Source organism: Amphibalanus amphitrite, unplaced genomic scaffold (genome assembly GCF_019059575.1).
Source record: "Amphibalanus amphitrite isolate SeventyFive unplaced genomic scaffold, NRLGWU_Aamphi_draft 000024F_arrow, whole genome shotgun sequence".
NCBI lineage: Eukaryota > Metazoa > Arthropoda > Thecostraca > Balanomorpha > Balanidae > Amphibalanus > Amphibalanus amphitrite.
This window is the reverse complement of record NW_024881520.1, coordinates 885,693-906,966: the sequence shown is the minus strand read 5'-3', so window position 1 is coordinate 906,966 and position 21,274 is coordinate 885,693. Positions and strand designations below refer to the sequence as shown.

At 50.2% G+C, this 21,274-nt stretch overlaps 1 protein-coding gene across 2 annotated transcripts in view; it reads right to left on the bottom strand.

Annotated features, from left to right (window-relative positions):
* LOC122392925 overlaps positions 1-21,274 on the bottom strand; it is a 65,352-nt gene that overhangs the window by 16,615 nt on the left and 27,463 nt on the right. For both annotated transcript variants that reach the window (XM_043388301.1, XM_043388309.1), the window contains 5 exons: positions 2,540-2,756; positions 2,054-2,233; positions 1,166-1,375; positions 809-925; positions 205-483 (listed from right to left, as the gene is read on the bottom strand). In XM_043388301.1, the coding sequence (XP_043244236.1) occupies positions 205-483; positions 809-925; positions 1,166-1,375; positions 2,054-2,233; positions 2,540-2,756 (1,003 nt within the window). The remainder of the gene's footprint in view (positions 1-204; positions 484-808; positions 926-1,165; positions 1,376-2,053; positions 2,234-2,539; positions 2,757-21,274) is intronic.

Below are 21,274 nucleotides of genomic sequence, written 5' to 3'. Positions count from 1 at the left end.
CCCCCGTCTAAATCCCGATCGCTCTTTCCGTCCTTGTCCGAGCCAAACCACACGCTGCACGACACTTACCCAGTTCTTCATCCCAGATCATACCTTCTCTCAGTTACTGAGCTTTCTCCCCCTATCTAGCTTTCGTCTAGTCACTATCACCTCTGGTCGGCCCCTGTCACACCTAAACTCGTCACGACCCATCTCCTCGCTAACCTGATCGCTGAGCTGTCCGTCTCCTTCCGTCCCGAGCAGCGGCGCCACCGTGTGTATAAAATCCTGCTCCACCTCCTTCAGCTGCTCGTCCGTCGCCACCTTCAGCACGTAGGACGACATGCCGACCAGCACACTGCGGAAGCTCTCCACCTCGGAAGCCAGCAGACGGGCTGGCTGCCGGTCCAGCGCCGCCTCCACACGGCGCTTTAGCACTTCGTGCACATCGGCCAGAACGGACTCCGGACTGGTGACGTCATATCCGGCCATCAGCTGATCCACCTGCCCGGAGATGGCGTCATACCAAGCGTGTTATATGCGGTAGGGGGATGTTATATCGACGCTGCCAAGGATCTAAGAGCTCTTATGAGTCCCATTTCGACAGATAATTGCATACTAAAAGTAAAGGCCATTGCTATTCTTTCTAAAGCAACTAGTTTACTGCAAACTGCACAGTGGCGCAGGCTTTCCATTTTCAGCTACTCATCAAACACAATGGAATCTGATGAGATAATGGCATGGATATACGTTCTTATCCACTTCAATTCTCAGTTATGAGTGCTCAGTGTCTGGTAGAGTAAACATCAGCGTGGTTGCTATCTCTTGCCTGTTTTTGCAGCACGAACAGCTCTCGGTCGACGCAGTCACTGAAGTCAGGCGGTCCCCAGTGCGCCTGAGAGGTGGCTGCTATCTCACACGTCCGTCGGGCAAAGCGGGCGGGCACCTGTCCGTAGAGGTTACCGACACATCACTGGAGGGCTCGTAACACCGCAACGGAGACAGGAGTGACAGAGAAACGATGTAGTCAAACGAATGTGTTGGGAGGTAATGGTGCTTGTGACGGTGCTATTTTGCTAACACCATCCACTGCCATATATCACCCAATACCACCCAAAGTATGACTCCCTAACCTAATCAGCAAATGTGTGACCTGTGTCTGGGTAACTAGATCAGCGGGATTCACCTTGATGACCCGTCCCGGCAGCTGGATGTCCTCATCATCCCCGGGACAGGGCTGGATGTCCTCTCTGCCGACCGCCGTCTCCTGCCAGGTGATGTTACCGTCCCTGACCCCAGGACAGGTCGTCTGGCCGGGGGTGATCACCAGGACGTCGGCGGTGACACGGTTAGAGGCTGCTGGCGGTAGGTGCGCGAAACACTCGTACCGGGCCGTCTGCAAATGGACCCGGGTGGCAAGATGGAGATGCGAGGCATGAACTGGCATGAACAATGACCGTACTACGGAGGGTACCACGTTCGAAAGAATGTGTCAAGCTTCGTCGCAGAAGTCGAAAAGAGCATGCGAGAATAATGTGCGATGCGTGACGTTCACTTCGTAAATGCATCCGCCATCCATCCAAACATAGCTACGCAGGCGGGTGCGTGGCTTCAGTGCCATTTCCGTATTGATATGGCCCGCGAGTCATCAATGTTATGGTAGAAACAGTTTATGTTCCCCGTAACAAGAGCGTAAATCATGCTGTGTTTATATTGTAACGCACAAGAGGCACTAACTTACTGCCGTTACGGACATCTAAGCGTAACGCCGGTACCAAGGCCCTATATACCGCCGGTACAGTCAGCGCAAACTAAACAAATCACTGTTGAACATAAAACGAAATTGATACTGCATTTGTTGAGCGACACCATTGCACTAGTCACATCACACAGTGAACCTTGGTTATCAAAATATTGATCATATCGTCCGGTAGGAACTGATTCGCATGATTGTGACCAAAGGTCCATCCCAGGCGCCTTTTTTGATTTTGGCCGCGAACATTTAAGATTTCTTCAGAAAAAAAAATCACGGACAACATCGTTATTTAAGCTTATGGGGCCCAGCCATCCTCACCTCTGGCTCTCTGATGACGAGCACCGAGCTGCCCCAGCAGTAGGTGACCACCTGTTCGTGATCCTGTGACGTCAGCAGATGGAACGGTCCGCGGCCCACCGCCTTCCTCCAGCTGATGGTCGTCTGGTCGCGGTTCTGTTTACTGCTCCTCAGGGTACAGGTGATAGTGACATTCCGGCCCTGAGGTCGTACACAGAAACGCCGTCAGTCCGTTAACGAATAGCATCGTAAATTTAGCATAACGATGGCAGATATACACCTATCCAGTTTGGTAGAATGCTTAACGTCCGTTATTTAGTCATTTAACATCATAAAACATTGACGTAAGTCATAAAACACCATTCACTAAATGGCACTAAAATGTCATCGCTCATTCAACGGGTTCCAGCTCTGGCAGTCCTTACGGACCTGATCTGACAGATCTGACCTCACTCGCCTAACCTCATTGGTTTGCCGTCACTCTGACATCCCTGGCACGTCACTCACGGGTCGGACGGTGGCCAGCGGCGGTGTGACGTGCAGCGCCAACTGCAGCGAACTCAGCCTCAGCTGGATGGTGCGCCGCACCGGCTCGGCGCTGTGTCTGTCAGCGGCCTGACACTGGAACCAGCCCTGGTCCTCGGGCACCAGCCGGCCCAGCGTCAGGTAGTGGTTGTGCGACTCGCCGCCCAGACGGTACCGGCTCTCACTGACGTGGTGATCCCTGAACGGAGACGGTCGGACGTCAGGGAGGGTCTCGTCGCATTGAGGGAGGTCGGGCCAAGTCAGTACGTTTCAGGTCCAGATCAAAGTCGGGTCGGACCGAGTTGGGTTCCAGGTCGACTCAGGCTGGGCTATGTTAGGATAGGCTAGGCCGGGTCGTATCGGATAAGGTCAGGTCGGTTCCGATAAGATTGGGTCATGTCGGGAAGGGTCATGTAAAAGACATATTTGATAATAAAATTCGTTATATTGCTTCGAAACATATCTTTTGATGCTCTGTTGTGAACGTGTAACTTCGGAAACGAGTTTTTCCCATATGGCCTCGGCTCTCGGGTTCATGGTACTTCGAGTGACAATTTCTCGAAACCGCACTCAAAAACTTATTCCATTCAGTGAAAACGAAAAGCAGTAGAAGTCCGACCATGGCTTTGGACAAAAACGAGTTCAGCGACGAACAACAGCGCCCCCCCCCCCCTCCCGCCCCCTGACGGTCAGCCGCGCCTGAGGGCAGGGGTCGGCACCATCAAACCGCTGCCGCCGTCCATCTCAGGGCAGCTCCCGTTCCAGCGTCTCGTCTTCACCGCCTGTAAGGCACGCAGCGCGCGGCGCCGGGCACACGAGCCGCCGGAAAAACGGGCGGTTACCGTCGAGAGGGGCTCTCCTGTTACAGAGTCGTGCACGTCTGAGTCTGGGTCGTGCACGGACTGTTTGGACCGCCTGGACCCGCCGAGATGAGGGGACGGGTAGCTCCCGAGGGCAGAGGCCACCAACTAACGCCGCTGGAATGCAGCCCCAATCCGAGCTCCATGCTCGTGGCCTAGTCGAGGCCGGATGTGATGTCACACGAGTGTTGCTGTTTGGTCAAAATGCGAGGTGACACGGAGGAAACAAAGTTATTGTGGAGTGTGCAATGATTGAGAGAAAAACAGGCAACTAGCAAGACATCGGACTTATCCCAATTCCCATTCAGGCGACCTGTTCATCGTAAAATGGTATTCCGGCTGGACTGAAGGTTCAACCGCTTAGAATAAACTTATTATGTAAAATCATAGCGTGGTGGACTACACCTTTTGTCAGTTTATTTCGGGGCGTAATCGTCCATTTTAGAACTAACGAAATGTGTGTAGACATACCGCAATATTATGTACAAGAATCACATAATATCTCGGCGCAGGTCAGGCAGTCGGCGGTAAAGCATTCAATTTCGGCACAGCGGCAAAACGCTCCATTTTCAGCGATAGCGCAAGTAGAATCGGCTGCGCCAGCACAGGTTTAGAGGTAGCGCACGCTATTTAGCAACAGTAACAACCAAATTCGGCACTGTTCATTCAATTTCGGCGGGTAACCGGAGGCACCCAGGTGATTCATATTTTCAGGAACGCTTCTTGAGCATCAAATGAATCCTCATACAGCTTTGTGGCTTTGAGATATTCTCAGGGGGAGAAAAGCAGGCCATTGTTTGTTTAGCGTCACAGTACCTACCTAAGATCGTTTCGCTGTTTCCCGTTTCGAATTTTGATGTGAAAATTGATAAACTTTACTGAATTTGTACTACTTATCCTAAAAAGATAACATCTGTGGGCTGGTTTCTTTTTTATATTACAGTACCCGCTCCTGTCCGCACATGGCGGACGACGATCGACAAGGCAAACGCCAATCGTTGTTGGACTCAAGGCAAGCCCCGATTCTCTTTCATTGAAGCACGTCTGTGCTGTTGTCACTGTGTGCCAAGTTTTTGCCCGAGACATGAACCCATTTTATCAAAAGACCTGTTATTTTACTTCACTTTGAAAGCAACTCATCACCTCGTCAATCAAACACACAATTAGCTCAGCCATACCAGAATAAGTCCTACCAATCGGTTATCGTTGCACTTCCTGTTATCATCTCCTATTAACACGCGCACTGCAGGGGGGGGTTGTTTTCAACCCCCCCTGTGGTTTTTCGCAAATTGCGAGAAAACGGCGGCGTGTAGCGCCGCCAAATTTTGCATACCTGTTCTCACGACTTTTGCACACCTTGAGTAAAAATTTTGAACCCAGGTGACCTATGGTCAGGTCACCAGGTCAGGTCAAGTGACCCTACCTCGAAACGTAAATTTCGAAGTTTGCAATCCCACCAAGCCCACAGTTGTTGAGATATGATCTTGAAACCCACAGGAAATAGTAAAGTCATCACGAGCTACAACTTGTATATCTCGGAATTTTTATATCGATGACCTAAGGTCAGGTCATTTTTGCGACCGGCCCATTATAAGTCAATGGGAGAAATTTCAACTTACTCTGAATGCCATCCTATGACTTCAATACGCTCAGGATCATAGTATTACAGGTCCCTGTTGGTGATTTCACCGAAACATATCACTTATGACCTTTGGAAGGTGATCTCCAGGTCATCTTAGGTCACCTGAGGTCACCAGCGGTTTCTCTTCAATAACTTGATATTGAGTAGAGATAGAGACTCCGTTCGACGTTTATCGTGTTTTTCTCGTCAATGCGGATCGAATGATATGCAACATGACCTATTTCGGTCAGGTCATGACCTTGACCTGAGGTCAAATTTTCAACTTGACCTTTCGAGGTCATATTATATATCATTCGATGCGCCTTGACGAGCTAAGAACGATGGCGTTCGAATCGATCCTCTATCTTGTGTGTAAGACAAGTTATTCAAGAAAAACTACCGCGAAATTCCTGTTGTGAAAATCGTAACATTTTGTCTTCGGTGACCTCTGGTGACCTCGTTTTTGACCTGACCCAAAAATGATCTTTGTATTTCTTGTCGATCTCATCTTAACCTATCCAACGCCGTTTACCGCTTGTCGCTACGTTGCGCCGTTTTTGAGATCTCAGGGGGGGTTGTTTTCAACCCCCCCCCCTGCAGTTCGTGTTCGGCTCAGACCCGCTGCAGTGCGCGTGTTAATCAACTGCCAGCGTGAAATATCAAACATCCCTTACCTACTGTGTGCAGAAGGACACGAAAATAAATTAATCATTCCGAACCGTATCATCACGCCTCCCCTCACCCCACCCCACCCCCACGAACACCACCAGACCCAGAGGCTTAGCGCCAACATTTTAACCCGTCCCATGGACAAGACTCGTAGTTGCGGCAGGTGTATTCCCCCCCCCCCCTCCCTGAGCATCTGACTGTCCATCCGGCGCTCGGCGCATCCTTTCAACAACCGCGCGACGACACCGGGCGACGGGCGTCTCTGGCGCATTGGCGGGGTCAAAGTTCAGTAGTCGCGTACCCTGTCGGCCTGGTTTTGTTCTCCGCCAGCTTCGTTATAAGCAGGTGCCTATGCACTTATGTTATTTGTACTTCCTTGATAGAAATTAATAGGCACATTGTAATGTTTGTTTAACCCACAGAAAGCACGAACATGAAATCATGCTCATCGCTGGCGATGGCGAAAGGAATATTCGACCATAACGGAGAGGGTGGAGGGCCGGAGGCATGCACTCAAGTCCAGACAATGAGACAGTAGCAACAGTAAACACCTTGAAAAACGTTTGACTTAATAACAATGCTCCAACAAGCTAATTTTGTAAGCAAGAAGTCTCTGCTTGCTTCCAAATAGCCACCGAAATTGAATGAATATCGCCGAATTTGGTTGCTGCTGTTCTAAATATCGTGCGGCCGTCTCCAATCTCCAGCAGCATCGCCGAAATACAATGCGGACACGCCGAAACCGGGCGTCTTTTGCTGCTGCGCCGAAATTAAATGCTCTAATGCCGATCACCGCTATAAACGGCCGACATGCAATGCTATACTGATACATAGCTTTGCGGTATGTCTACAAAGAATCCGCTAGGTCTAAAATGGACGCGCACGTACCGAAATAAACTGACAAAAGGTGTAGTAGCCTACTTTGAAATGTGAAGAATACCTACTTATGGTTGAATAGTGAGCGTTAAGATATTTACAAGCAAGATGATTCCATTTTGCCCCGCGCCAATATTCTCGTGGAGTTGCCCACGTGCAGTCCAGACCAACTCAGGATACATAGGGGAAGTTGGGGCAATGCCGGAGTTGGGGCAAAGCCGAAATTCGAGATATTTCGAAAACCGTAAGACATGGATGCCACCTGTCAGTGATGCTCTGAAGCTTAAGTGACTACAATTATCGCATGTTTGTTACGAATCGTCATTCGGAATACTTCGGCTGTGAGGGCGCCAAGAGCGTTTTCAAGGTACGCGTTCCTTGTACTACATGCGCCTTTGAAGCTGCATTTCTTACTCATTATGCTACCGTTTGTATGGCCAATTCGGTCACGTAATCTTCAGCATGTCTTTGCATAAGTGTGCTGCCTATTTCAGAAATTTATACGGCACGTTGAAAAGTTATGGGCCTGCAAATGAAAGTATGGCTGGCTGGGGTAATGCCGAAAACGTGCAATTACGCACGTTAAAGCACGCTACGTGGACTTTACTGCTGTAGAATAGCAACGCGAATTTTTAGTCACACAAACTATACTTTCAACCGACACAACGGCCTGTTACCTTTAAGGAATTATTTACCTGACATTTTCTTATTATATCACACAATTATAACTTCCAGTGTGCACCAAGGGTCCTCAAGCTCTTAAAACGCGTGTCAGCTTTGATAAATTCTGCATAAAGTTTGAGATAAAGTGGCAAAACATCAATGTCGGCATTCCCCGTAGATCATTTCTCCCATTTTCGGCTTTCCCCGCAGTCCGGGGCAACGCCGAAAAAGTCACTTCTTTGATATTTTTAGTTTGTGCGCTTAACGGTATGCGAATTCATCAAATGCGCCTGGTATGTTTGAAAGGCAAAAGACTGGCCTCTCGAATGACGCCAACAAGAATAGCTTATGTTGTCTACCTTGCGTGCTACGGGCGTCAGAAAAAAAGTATTCGGCGTTCCCCCAACTTCCCCTATGTATATTCATTCGAGTCCAGCCCATAACTGATATTGACGTTTATGCAATATGGACATATCAGCCACCAAACTGACCACCGACCTGGCTGGGCTGGATTAGCATTTAAAAGTCAGCACCAACGTCCAATGTGGGCGGTAAATGGTAAATATATGTCACATTTACATTTGCTGCATTGCAATTTACGAGAATGCATATTGCATTGTGAACGACGACTAGAGGTAGATGTGCTAGAGGTAGACACGTGTTCGTCTAAGTAAGCATGGGCATGACGTCAGTAAAAGAGCAATAGGTGCAAAAGGTGTTTTCTCACACCCGGAAGCGCGCTATCCGTGCCGCACACAGCAGCACATACCGCCGGTAGTTGGTCGTCGGTGACCGTGGGAGGCGGCCGCGCTACCACGGGTGGGCGGTGTGTCGTGACCTTTCGAACAGGGAACTGAGGACCGCGAGGCAATGGCTGGGGAGGTCACGTACCGCGCGTTTGTTGCTTTTCCACTAGGACAATGGAATGTCGTGGAATTTCGAAGTTAATGAGCGTTTAAAAGCGCCGGAACGGTACGCTAATGTAGGTAGATACTTAGCTACTGGGTATCCAGGTACAGTTAATGATACCTAGACTACTCACAAGTTACATGCATGCGTGAGGTTTGGTATTCTTAGCCTTTCGAAGAACAATTATGAACATCATATTAGTTACTCAACACTCATGCATCCATGGCTCTATAAAGACCGCTACAGTCATGAGCATATACTAGTCATGAGCATATATTACTCATATTCCCATGAACTCTAAATCACATCAACTCCGAAGATCACATTCCAACAGCGATTTGGAGCCGTAAGGTATTCACATACCGTTCGAGGCAATAGTTACCCACAGGCCACATCATTTGCATTTTCATTATCAGTGCTACCGGAGCAATACTGAAGCTGAACTCCCTGCTGAGCGTCGCACAAGGCCCGTTCGTCTGAAGTTGGGCAATGTCCCTTCGGCTGTAGCTACTAGCGAGGTGTGTTCGGGGTTTTCCAAACCGACCTTTCCTGGACCTAGTGACACCGGAGACAGCCGCCCGTGCGCCACAATACCCTCCAATGCGCCGTGATCGGCGCGCCGCAGCACGGTGCGTCGCTCCAGTCCAAACACAATAATATTGATGGCTGAGCCGGCGGGGTGCGGTCGGCACGGACGGCACGACGGTCTCCGAACGACTAAGGTCACGGGTTTGTGAGAACGATAGAGGCGATCGGCTGACACTGGAGAGCTCCAGTAGCTCCATAGCTCCATAGCTCTATGAAAGACGCTGACACTGTTCGCCGTGGTCACTGGCGGCCATTGCTCGCTGGCCGCTGGCGCTGTGGTCAGGCGATAACTGTCAATAGTGACTAGTGGGACGATCACGGTGCCTCCCCGTGTTCGCCACTCCAGCCTAAACACAAAAGTGAAACGGTTGCTGCCGCCGTCGTTCCAGAGACGGTTACTGCCGCTACGCTTCAAGGGACCACAATGCCTTGGATGGATAATGGATAAACAATCAATTTATTTTTTGTCATAAAAGATAAAAACAGTGAAGTAAAAAAATAATCAATGCAGTCATTGCAAATTTATAAGCACTTGACTAACAGTGTCTTCTTCAGTGCAATCTGTCCCTCTCCCTAGTTCGCAGCGCTGATCCCTGGCTCATGGACCCTCTCAGGTAAGACCTCACCTTGAGCGTCATATGGGGTGACAGTTCTAGCCGATTCGCCCAGCTCACACAGCGACTCGAATGCCGTCTCACATCAAACAATGTGTCAGCAATGTGGAGTCTTATCCGCTGACAGACCAGCTCTCGAGTCACATACGCTCCATCCGAGCCGGGATGGTCAACCACGAGCCATCACAGGGCTGACCTGCGAGTCAGGTGACGGTAAATGTCGACCTATGGACTCACATGGCCGGATCTCGGGTCAGACTTCGACCCGAGCGGAAGCAGTTCTGCCGTGGCGTCGTCTTACCGGAGACTCGTGCTCCGCCGCGCTCCAAAGATATAAAGTGCATGCAGGGAACTCCTTTAGTTTTCCAAAGTGAGCTTAAAAATGAACTTCGTTCTGCGTCCAGCATAAGAAATAGAGGCTTCTCCAGAAGTTTTTCGCTGATTTTCAGTCATGCCGAGTTCCGAAACAGAATGAAAATAAATAGGTAAAGAGTGGAAGAGGATGTGAAACATTTACGGTCGTTCCTCTGCCTCGACGGAGGACTGCAAAGGGCCCAGACGTCTACAATTCGAACGAGCGTCAAATAGCATTTACGTAACAGCCAAGTGCTAATTGGAGCTAACTTTACAACACGAAACGAAAGCCCCCCAGTAACTCTTCGGTAACTTGGCTGGCGGGGAAGCTTACGAGAAAGCTTGGGCGTAGGGTGAAGTCGTATAAGAGTACGCACTTAGTGGATTTCTTGCTCTCATTTTTTTAATATTTGAAAGAAAGAAATCGCAAATAGGGAATATTAAAGTTCATTGAATTAGCCATCAACCCATGGGGCAACGATCCTTCAGCGAAAATGGAAGTGGTCTAAAACTGACATTTTCTGAACCGCTGCAGTTGCGTACTCTTACCATATAGTAAGCAGGGCCTCGTCTAAGGAATTTTCACTGGGGGGCAGAGACTGAAGGACCCAAACCTAGGGTACCCCCAAATCCTGTTTTCTCACCGGATTTAGGCCACTTGTTTTTCGTCACAGCCCTGAGACCATTATTTTTTTTTTTAAACAAAAAAAAAAAACAAAAAAAAAACAAAAAAGAGCCATGCTCGTATAGGGGGGGGGGGGGTCGAACGGACCCCCCCCCCGGTTTTCACGAATAACTCACGTAAAAGCGGCTGACCGCGACGACACATTCAGTACCCTCGCGTTAGTCAATTTTACACCTACTCTGAAAATGTCATGACCCTGACCGTAATGACCTTTGACCTGTGACTTCTTTTCGAGACCATATCTGGCCGGAATCGCGATTCGGCGTATGTCGGCTCGCATTAGCCGCGCGTTTGCAGTCTTTTCGTGGTTTCAAGCGTTCAAACATGGAATATGATATTGCTCCCATGCATTAGGGTAGGCGTCAAGGTCACCGCGAGGTCAGGTCAGGTCATTGGCTTTTGATGACTTCGGTTCACTTTTTCGAGTTTTACATGATTCTAGGCCAGTTTTTGGAGCTGAGGCCAGTTTTACCAACAGAAAAATAGCAGCCCGGCGCAATTTTTCTGTCAAAAACCAGCCGACGAGTTTCACCAACCAGGCGAAAAAATATCCGCCGGCGTGAAAAAATATCAGCCAGAAAAATAGCCAATGAGTTTCACCAACGGCAAATGCGGCATTAATGGAGTGTTATTTTGCGCCATTATTTGTAGAAAAACAGCCCAAAAAATAGACGGGCGACCCCGTCTATTTTTTCGATGTCGTGTTGGAACAATTGGCCTCATTTGTTACTAATTATCGTGATTTGCGCTTCCCAGTTGATATAATAATTTAGTATCATTCATGGCCAATTTGTAAAGCATCTGGGCTTCAAGATTAGAAGAGGAATACTGATGATATTGCGTAAAGAAAGAGCCTTTGGGCCTGTTCCAGCGCCTCCAGAAACCTCCAGAAAGCTCCAGAAAGCTCTAGAATTCTCCAGAGAGCGTTCCAGCGCCTCCAGAAAGCTCCAGAAAGCTCTCGCCAAAGCTCCAGAAACCTCCAGTAGCCTCCAGAGAGTTGAGAGGTCCAAATTTCTCTGGAGGCTCTGGTCTACAATTATGGCGCACATGTGACAATCACGAATGTAAACAAAGGACATTTGACTGATAATTTTACAACTTGAATGTAAAGAAAATTACATTGCTATAATTTTATTTATCTTTTTAACTAAAATTGAAAACAAATTTTGCGTTTCAAGAGAGAACAATCGTCATTCTTTTGGTATCTATGACACCAATCTCCAGAAATCTCCAGATTGCGTTCCAGCGCCTCCAGTAAAACCTCTGGTAGAGCCTCCAGTCAAGAATTTATTCTGGAGGCGCTGGAACAGGCCCTTTGTCACCAGGCAGGACCAAAAGGAACCAACAAGACTGGTGTTTGGTGTTGTGGTGTTAGTTTTTTCGTTTTATATTATCTTTTTGCTACAAGCACCCAACAGAAAGATGATAGCGCATTAACTAGTGGTCAGCTTACAAGTTCATTGCTCGCACGGAAGTGGAAAATAATGATGGAAGGTCATTTTTGAAAATTGAAGGTGCTTGAAGAAATGCTGGAAGGAGAGGCAGAGAGGGCAGGCTCATTGGACTCAAGGTTTTAAATAAATATGTCACTGTTTTCACATATTCAGCTACATTTGACATTGCAAGGCACCAGCTACTGATACTACTACTTTTGGGTGGAACTTACTTGAGCTGTGCGGAATAGGGAAGGTGCATTGACATTGCTAAGACCAAAATGGCAAGATTTTCAAGATAAATGACAATAAATTAAAAAAAAAGAAATTGAATAGCATGAAAGAAATGTATAAAGGCTTGTTTTTGAAGCAAAACGTGCAAAGTTTGCGTGGGTGCGAACCCGAACAAACTTGCTGAATGCTGTCATAAGATTGTGCCACTGAACTCAGCAAGTCATGCTGCCAATATTGAAGGAAAAGAAAATAATAGTAATGTAAAATGTAAATGAATCCATAACTGTTGTGTGTGCTCTTTGCTGATATTGAATGCATGTGTATCTTGCATGCATGAGTCATGCAGGGTGTTAAAACTGGCTGTAAGTATTGTGAGTTAGTTTTGCTAAATTATTGAGGCACCAGGCAGATTGCGGCCGAAATGTTATTTGTTCACCTCAGCGCTGAAATTTCTGCACACAGAGTTTTCAGATCATGCGCTGAAATGTTCATGCAGCCCGTCCGTTACCATTACACTGGTCATGTTGACAGTGACAAGGATTTTTTCCCAGTCTCATGTTGAAATACAATAATAATTCACTTAGCTTGATTTTAGCTTATGTTTTTCATGCCAGTTCCTAGAATAAAGCAGCCAATATTTTCTGTCATGTGAGAAATAAAATGACAATATGCACAATTGCGGGCTGTGGCATGTTGTGAAGTTTTCCCTTGTTTATTGCTGAGGTTTTTCCAGTCTCTGCTGCAAAAACGGTGGTGAATCCACCGTCGTCCGACGGTTTCGATGACGCCAATCATCGGCGAGTGTTGCTGTGATGGCCGACCTGACTGAGCGCACAGCGGCAGCCGCCGTCGCCAATAACGACAGTGAGGACACCTCCGAGTCGGATGGAGACGCCGCCGCGGACGACTTCACCGTGCTGGACGAGGTGGAGCGCTCGAGCCGACAGGCCGTGCACCGCGTGCGCTGCCCGACTGGCTGGCGCACCCGCAGCCGATTGGCGACCGGCGGCCGGCGCCGGCCAATCTGCCGGCGCTCTGCCCCGAGCTGCGCGCCCGGCTGGCCGCCGAGGGCATCGAACAGGTGTTCCTGGTGCAGGTGACGGTGCTGCCCGAGCTGCTGGCGGCCGCAGAGTCGCCGCTGCCACCGGCCGACCTCTGCGTCTCGGCGCCGGCCGGCCGCGGTTAGACGCTGGCGTTCGTGCTGCCGCTGGTGCAGGCGCGGCGCCGCGGTGCGCCGGCCGCCGGGTGCGTGCGCTAGCTGTGCTACCCACACAGGCGCTGCCCGCTCAGGTGCCCGCCGTGTTCCGCCAGTACGACGCCGACACGCCGCTCTGCGTCCGGCTGCTGGGTGGAGACACAGTGGCACGAGGGGGGCACCAACTGGTGGCGGTGGGGCCGCGCGGCCCGGTCTCCCTGGCTGATCGTGGTGAGCACTCCCGGCTGGCTGATGGATCACATAACCAGCGCCGAGGGCTTCTCGCTAGCGCACCTGCGCTACCTGGTGATCGACGAAGCCGACCGGGTGATCGAGATGGCCGAGACGGGCTGACTGAAAGCGGTGGAGCGGGTGGCGGCGGCCACGGCCCGCCGCCCTGCATCGCCGGCCGGCTGACGGCCGCCGCCGTCTGCGCGCCTCACCTGCCGCTGCAGAAGCTGCCGTTCTTGGCCACCCTGTCACAGAACCCGGAGGCCGGAGAAGCTGGAGCGAATGTCGCTGTTCCAGCCGCGACTGCTGGTGGCCGGCACGCAGTGTCCCAAAATCTGCCAGTTTGGGTGGGAAGGGGCATCCAAATCAAAATAATTTTCCGCTCCCACATCCAATTTTCCACAACAATTTCCACTCCCTATTCTACCAAAAGAGCATCTGCGCGTAACTTTTACCTACTCCATATTCGATTCAATAATCTTATAGGTAGGTAAAGCAGCTCCCACATCCTCCAAAATTCACAAATAAACTAATGATCTCTGTTTTCCCTCTTTCTCTGCTTTTCTGACTGACATTGTGACGAATATTCCCCTCTGACACCCAAGCCAAAATATAATTTTGGGACACTGCCGGCACGGCGGCCGCCGCCGTCGCACTGTCCGGTCAGTTCGTCGGCAGGTTCACCACGCCGGCCGAGCTGAGCGAGTCGTTCAACGTGGTGGCGCCGCAGCCGCTGAAGCCGCTGCTGATGCACAATTTGCTCCGACAGCCCGACTGGCGGCGCTCGCTCGTGTTGGTCAACTGGAACGAGGCGGCGCACCAAGCTGGAGCTACCGCTGTCGGTGCTGGGCGCGCGCGAGGCCGAGTTCCCTGGGGCAGTGCCGGCGGGCCAGCGGCGGCGCGCGCTAGCTGAGATGGCCGCGCTGGTGTGCTCGAGGCTATGGCGCGCGTTATTGACGTGGACGCCGTGGACGCGGTCGTGTCGTACGACATCTCGGCGCTGTTGAAGGCACACTGCGTGCGTCGGACGGCGCGCGTCAGCCGGGCCGGCCAGGCGGTCACGCTAATGTTTGAGCGGCAGCGCAGCCATTTCCAGCGGCTGATGGCGCAGGCGGGCAAGGCGGACGGCCGGGTGCGGGAGACGCCGGTGCCGCTGTACGAGCTGCGCCAGTACGAGGCGACCTACGTCAGTGGATTTCCACACTAGCTTCTAGTTGATCGCTTTTTTCACCTTTTTATGCTCATCGCTCATGATTTATTTACATTTTAGAAATATTACAATGAATAGGTTGTCATCAGCCTAGAAAAGTTAAAGTAAGTAAGGCGTTTTTAGTTGCATAATGTATATTTGTTCATGAACACGGTTTTAACGTGTCATAAGTCATAACTCCCAAATACTTCGATATTAGACCCGAGTTTCGCAAACCAGTCGAAAGGCTTAGAGCGATCATTAGGTTGGGGCGTAGCCGGACGGCTCGACTGGGCGTGGAAGCCGGCGAAAAGGTGGTCACCACGCGATCATCATGTAAAGCGGTCTCCGTCGGACGATTGTGTCCGTGCGCAACGAATGATCTCGGCACACGTGGATGAGTTCGGCAGGACTCTCCACTGAGCGGTACTGGGCGCAGTCGAACGACGGTCGACGAAGCTAGCGCAGGTATTGCTACGAGCCGGACCAGTGTAGCGGGGCCGGAGCTTATATTGTTTGCTGTGTGGACTGTGGCGTTCCTTCGTCTTGACCGGGCCCGGCAAACGGGGCCTGCATATCAGCTGAAACCACCTAGCCGGGCAGCATGACCTCCACCTCGCCGAAGTGGGGCGAACGACCGCCCTCAGCCCTGCAATGACCGCGGTGCAGTTAATCTGGGTAGGTATCTTCCTGAGGTAAGACACTCGCCTTGGCACAAGGCTTTATATAGGCCTTGGCGAATCCTTAGCCCTCGGTCCTAGAAGTAGGTGTAATGCAGTGCGCGCGAAGCCGCCTCGCAGCACCGCAGTTCACTCGCTCGGCAGCGGAACTGTCCGTCCAGCTTCAGGTGGCGCCTCTGGGAACAATATTTGCCGCTTCTTCCCCACTCTTTTCACATCTAGGAAAGAGGTGCGACTCCCGGATCCGTCGGGAGCGGGTCCCATCTATCATAGTCCCCACCTCATAAAAGGTGGGAGTGGGGGTCCATACATTGCGTGCACGTTCGACACGATGATTTTCTACAAGGTGCGACTAAAAGCAGACAAAAAGGTAAATTGCAACTTGAAAGTATTGTAAAAATGAAATATAATAGGCTGACAGGAAAAAAGATCCTTCCTATCGTCACCTTCATAAATGACGTAGGTTTACAATTTGGTGGTCTTGTATTGGCAAGTTATTATGATCTATTTTGCGGTTACAACTATTAAAAATATATATAATGTTTTCCAATAATAATATTGCAAAGTATTTGTGCTATTTGCATTAAAAAACGCGCTTAAATTTAATTAAAACATGTTTTAAATCATTTATCAATCTCCTTGACCATTATCGATATAAAAATATCAGCTGACTGCCGGCGACAAATATTTCCGGCCGAAGTCGGCTGGAATTTTTTTGTTGGTGAAACTCGTGGCTGTGTGGCGTCTATTTTTTCGGCTGGATATTTTATTTCGGCGGCCGGCTGGTATTTTTTGGTAAAACTGGCCTCTGAATTCGAATTTAGCAACCATTTGAACATTTACGAAGTAGTTTTGGTGCCTTCGTAACATATTCCCAGCAAACATGCCCACATGGGTCCCATATGGGGTGAACATGGGCCAGATGGGCCCACGTGGGACATGGGCTACAGATGGGCTACCCATATGGGCCCCATATGGGATAAAAATGGGCCAGATGGGCCAAACGCATGCATGGGCTGGAGATGGGCATCCCATGTGGGTCCCATATGGGGTGAACATGGGCCAGATGGGCCCACGTGGGACATGGGCTACAGATGGGCTACCCATATGGGTCCCATGTGGGCGCCGCGTGGGTCCCATATGGGGCCTACGTGGGCTGACCCATATGGGTCCCACGTGTCACCCACTGCCATTCCCATGTGGGACCCATATGGAAGAGGTGGGGGGCCCATGTGGGCCCCATATGGGAACCATGTGGGCATGTTTGCTGGGTTGCGAAGCTGTCGGAGCCAGAGGCGGTTGCCACCTACTACGAATACCCGGCAAAACCCTTACTGGTTGACTTGACCTGACCTGACCCGACCTGGCCTAAATGCATGAAGACATTATCTGTGATAATTAACTAAAATGATATTCGTGATCAGCACCCCGAAAAAACATAGCAGCCTTTACCACGTTGTAACAGGTCCCGCGATTTTCCCGACTTTAGACCGAAGACTAAGGCCTTAAAATGAGGCATCATCGGCTTCCTCTCGTGACGGGCAACACGGTGGTTTTCTCCGCGAAGCTCTAGCTCGATCAGGGGCGAAACGGCAAGGGCCAAGGTAGAACGCCTCCCCCCCCCCCCTATACGTTCGCGGCTGGAAAAACACTAATACGGGCGAGAGTTAAGATTAATGTGTTACCCCCTCACATTGCCCCACCAGACAGTGCTAAACATATTTATCCGTGTTGGGCCGTGGGCGTTTGATTGAGTGGGAGGGGGGGGGGGCGGGGCACAAACACAAGTTGGGTCACTGGCAGCTGCCAATTGACAATTTGCTACTTGAATCACAGTAGCAAAATCACAGAATCACAGTGAGTACTCAGGTCTATAAATCACAAAACTCTGGCTTTTCCCGTAGTCATGGAGCATGAACAGTTTTTGAACAAATAATTTAACGTTTCTCGTTAAATCCGTATAAGACTCCTAACAAAAACGCATTGCAGAGAAGGTAATTTTGTGAGAAGTTCACGTTTTGACTGGGGGGGGCAAATGTTGGCCACTGGGGGGGCAATCCGCTCGACTGGGGAGGCATGGCCCCCCCAGTTAACATGTTAGACGAGGCCCTGATAGTAAGAGTTAATATTAACTATATATTTATATATCTATATATATATATATTTATTTCTATATATATCTATATAACTATATATATATATTTAAGTTAATTCTAGTATCCAAAAAGAAAAACTTAAAATAAATATTTCAAGTCTATAAATCAGGAAATAATCACGTCGTGTGTTTCTTAAAAAAAAAAATGCACAATCAAAAGGGAGAATAACTCGTATTTGGAAGAATTTCGGGTACGCATCTGCATCACAGTGCCCCATTGATGATATACCTACAAAACAAACGTCATTGAGCGATATATTAATAATTTTATATTTCTGTATATTCGATTTAATGTATAATTCTGCGTACTCTTACCCTCCTGACCAGTGCGTCCTCTTACCGTACATGCAATTCGCGCACAAAACAACCCCGAAACGTTGTGCAAAACTTCGGAAACATAATATTGCACTGCACAGTATTTCCCCAAATAACCTCACAAATTTCCCACAACAATCACGGAAATGTACCTAATCCCAACTGCCAAGTATCAAAATTATTGTACCATACTATAATAATATCATAACGCTCGAAAATAATATTCATCGCCTTAACCCTCGCCCATGTAGGGGGGGGGGGGTTGGTGCAACCCCCCCCCCCCTGAGGTTTTTCGGAAATAGTGCAAAAACGGCGGCGCGCAGCGCCGCCAAATTTTGGGTACCTTATGGGGCAAACCTTGCGCATCTTTTGATAAAAAAAATTTGACCGGGTCGTGTCAGGTCACGGAGTTATGACGTCACAAAGGGAACAGCCTCCGGCCGGATTTTCACAAACTGAGTGCCAACGCCCGAGGTTTCCTGCCGGTGGTACGGACATCGGTTGATGGATCGTAATGAAACTTCCCATGCATGTTGGGGCAAGTATTGGCTATCATATGGTATAAGAAACTTGGCCGGGTCAGGTCAGGTCACGGAGCTATGACGTCACAAGAGGAACAGCGTCCGGTACTATTTTTGAAAAGCGCCCGAACCACTATTTTGCTAATTCTTGTCACCTCAATGGGAATATGCAGCAATATTAGCTTCTATAGGGAGCAAATGGACATCCCAAATCCAAAAATACAATCAGATTTCAAAAATTTAAATTTTGATTTTTCGAATTTCTGCCGCCGACTGTGACCTTGCCGACTTCCGGCGCTCCCAACGCGCCATTTTTAGAGCTAGGGAAACGAAATACATACCAAACGATAGAGAATTGATCAAGGAACACGATAGTGAAGGTTTCAAGTCGATATCTCCCACCGTTTTGCCGCAATCGCCGCGGAAAATTTGAAAAAGTCTATTTTTCCGAAAATTTGACCTTTGACCGGTCAAAAGTAGGTCAAATGTTGACCTAGGACCAAAAAATATACCACCACTCGCGAGATCTCGGCGAGAGCAATCCGTTGGTCTTTTCCGCTAAGCTCTACGACGCTCCGTTTTCAAACGCCAAGGGGGGGGGGTCGCACCAACCCCCCCCCCCTGCATGGGCGAAGGTGGCAGATCGCCGTTTACGGGCGAGGGTTAAACTCAACAGCGTCGCCGCTCAACGCCCACGTTCCGTTGGTGACAAGCACGCACTGGCGGCTTCATGTCACTTCATGAACTCGACAAGCCCGCGTTGCTAAGCAACCAAAACAGCTGATGCGTACTCTTATCGCCCGCGTACTCTTACCCGCCCTTACCCTATCTGTCTGCTTCAGCTATCGTTTTGCACAGGCTCTGCCAATAGTAGCTCCTCGCTCCACTGCTCACGGAGCCATTACACAGTAGGTTACTGGGGTCGGCGTCCACGACCCGTCTACAACGCGTGTGGCCGCGGCGGGGTGAGGTCGGGTCCGGTCGTGGAGGCCGATCGACTGCCCCCCCCCCCCACTGCGCCCAGCCAGGTGTGTCTAGCGGAGGGGGGGGGGGTGCAGGCAGTCAGGGGTCAGGGAGCGCAGGCCGTCGGGGAGTGGCGTCTAGAGAAGGCAGGCAGGGCAGGCGACCGGACCCGCGGCACTGCGCACTGCGCAGCCGGCGCGACGGACCGCAGCCGGCGGACTCCGCAGCGTCCGTGAACCACAACGACCGACACGGACGGGTCACGTGTCCTGCCAGCCTGGCCTGGTCTGGAGGTCTCTTATTTCATACTCGAAGCCCATAGCATCGTGTGAAATATAATTTCGGAGTTCTGAGGTTCCGTGACCCGCAAAAGAATCCCTTCTGAATGTTCGATATTTTTTCGCGTGAGGTTTGGCGAATGCCCTGCGGCTAATAACGATAACTATAGGATAACATTTAGGTAGGTACTTACTTATTTATTAATTATTGTAAAATAATTTGATTCACAAGCCCATGTAGGTAGGTACTCAGGTATCACACGAATACAAGCCATCGGATGTTAACCTGTCCGCATCGAATGTAATTGGGCATCAACATAGGCAATCCACGCGAAACATCATCAGCATGCAACACAATGAGCTTGGCCATTGCAAAGTTATACCATGTTATACTTCACTCCTATGTTTAGCAGCACTGGACTACGGCCAGCTGCTGTAAGCTGTTAGGCTGAGCTGCAGCTGCCAAAAACAGCATGACATCTATCCATCTATCTGGAATAGTGGCTGCAGACAGCAAACTACGTATCATCACGGAGCAGATGTGGCTCGTCTCATGACTTGACCAATATTAGCCACGATCCACAATATACTGAGCACGACATGCCATCAACAAAATGGTGTCGACTGTTGTGAAATGAGACACGGATGTCTGTAAATTGAATAGCCTCGCCGCATGGTCCGGCAGTCAATCAATGTCAAAGGGCAGTGCCCTGAGGATCACGCGGGTCATGCGCCTAAATTTAGAATACGTTATGAGCTATACGTACAAGATGTCATCAACTACAGACAGGATACGTCAATTGCAACACGTAGCACGCCAACGCTGGCCTTCAGTATAATAAGAACCCAAACAAAGCACCCAGGGTATCTCCCGCGTTGGAAGGCTGTGGTAATCGTACTGAATTTGCATGGGGTGAACAGCAGCCTAAGGTTGCAGGCCGGGAAAGCACTGATCCGCGTGCGATTGGTCGAGGAGGACGGTGGAGTCTGTTATGCAAAGGGACAGGGAGCGTCTCGCCTGGGAAATGCCTGTCATTGTCATGGTGCCCATGTACAGATGACGGACAAAGGTTAATGCTCGCCCGTTCTGGGGAGGTGAGTTGATGCAGCATCCCTCATCCCCCCCCCCCCCCCAGGGTTTTCACCAGGGATGCGGAGCCGTGGAAATTTCAGACGGCTCCGGCTCCGGCTCCGGCTCCGGAGAAAAAAATCGGCTCCGGCTCCGGCTCCGGCTCCGGGTGAAATGTTATGGCGGCTCCGGCTCCGGCTCCGGCTCCGAGTAAAATGGTCCGGCTCCGGCGGCTCCGGCTCCGGCGGCTCCGGCTCCGACTCAGTACATCCCCTACGCAATCAATTAAATACGGGTGGAAGAAAAATTGGATTGGTTATACGCGTTACTCTTTGCCATGACCGGCTCACCGCGTCCCCGCGCAAACGCACCTCGGAGAAAACTGGCAGAACAAAGGGCTAGGAAGCGATGGCATTGGAAACGCAGTCGCCGCGAATCGGAGTTCAGTGAACCATCGTAAGCTGACACCCGTCTCGGCTGCATTGGGGGGTGAGGGGTGGGGGGTGTGTGGGATGAGACGGTGCTGGGAGTCGCAGTCCACTGCACTGGTTTGAAAACGATGGCTGTCACCTGATGACTGGTCCTCATGTTCTGGGGATGCAGTAGACGTGGGGG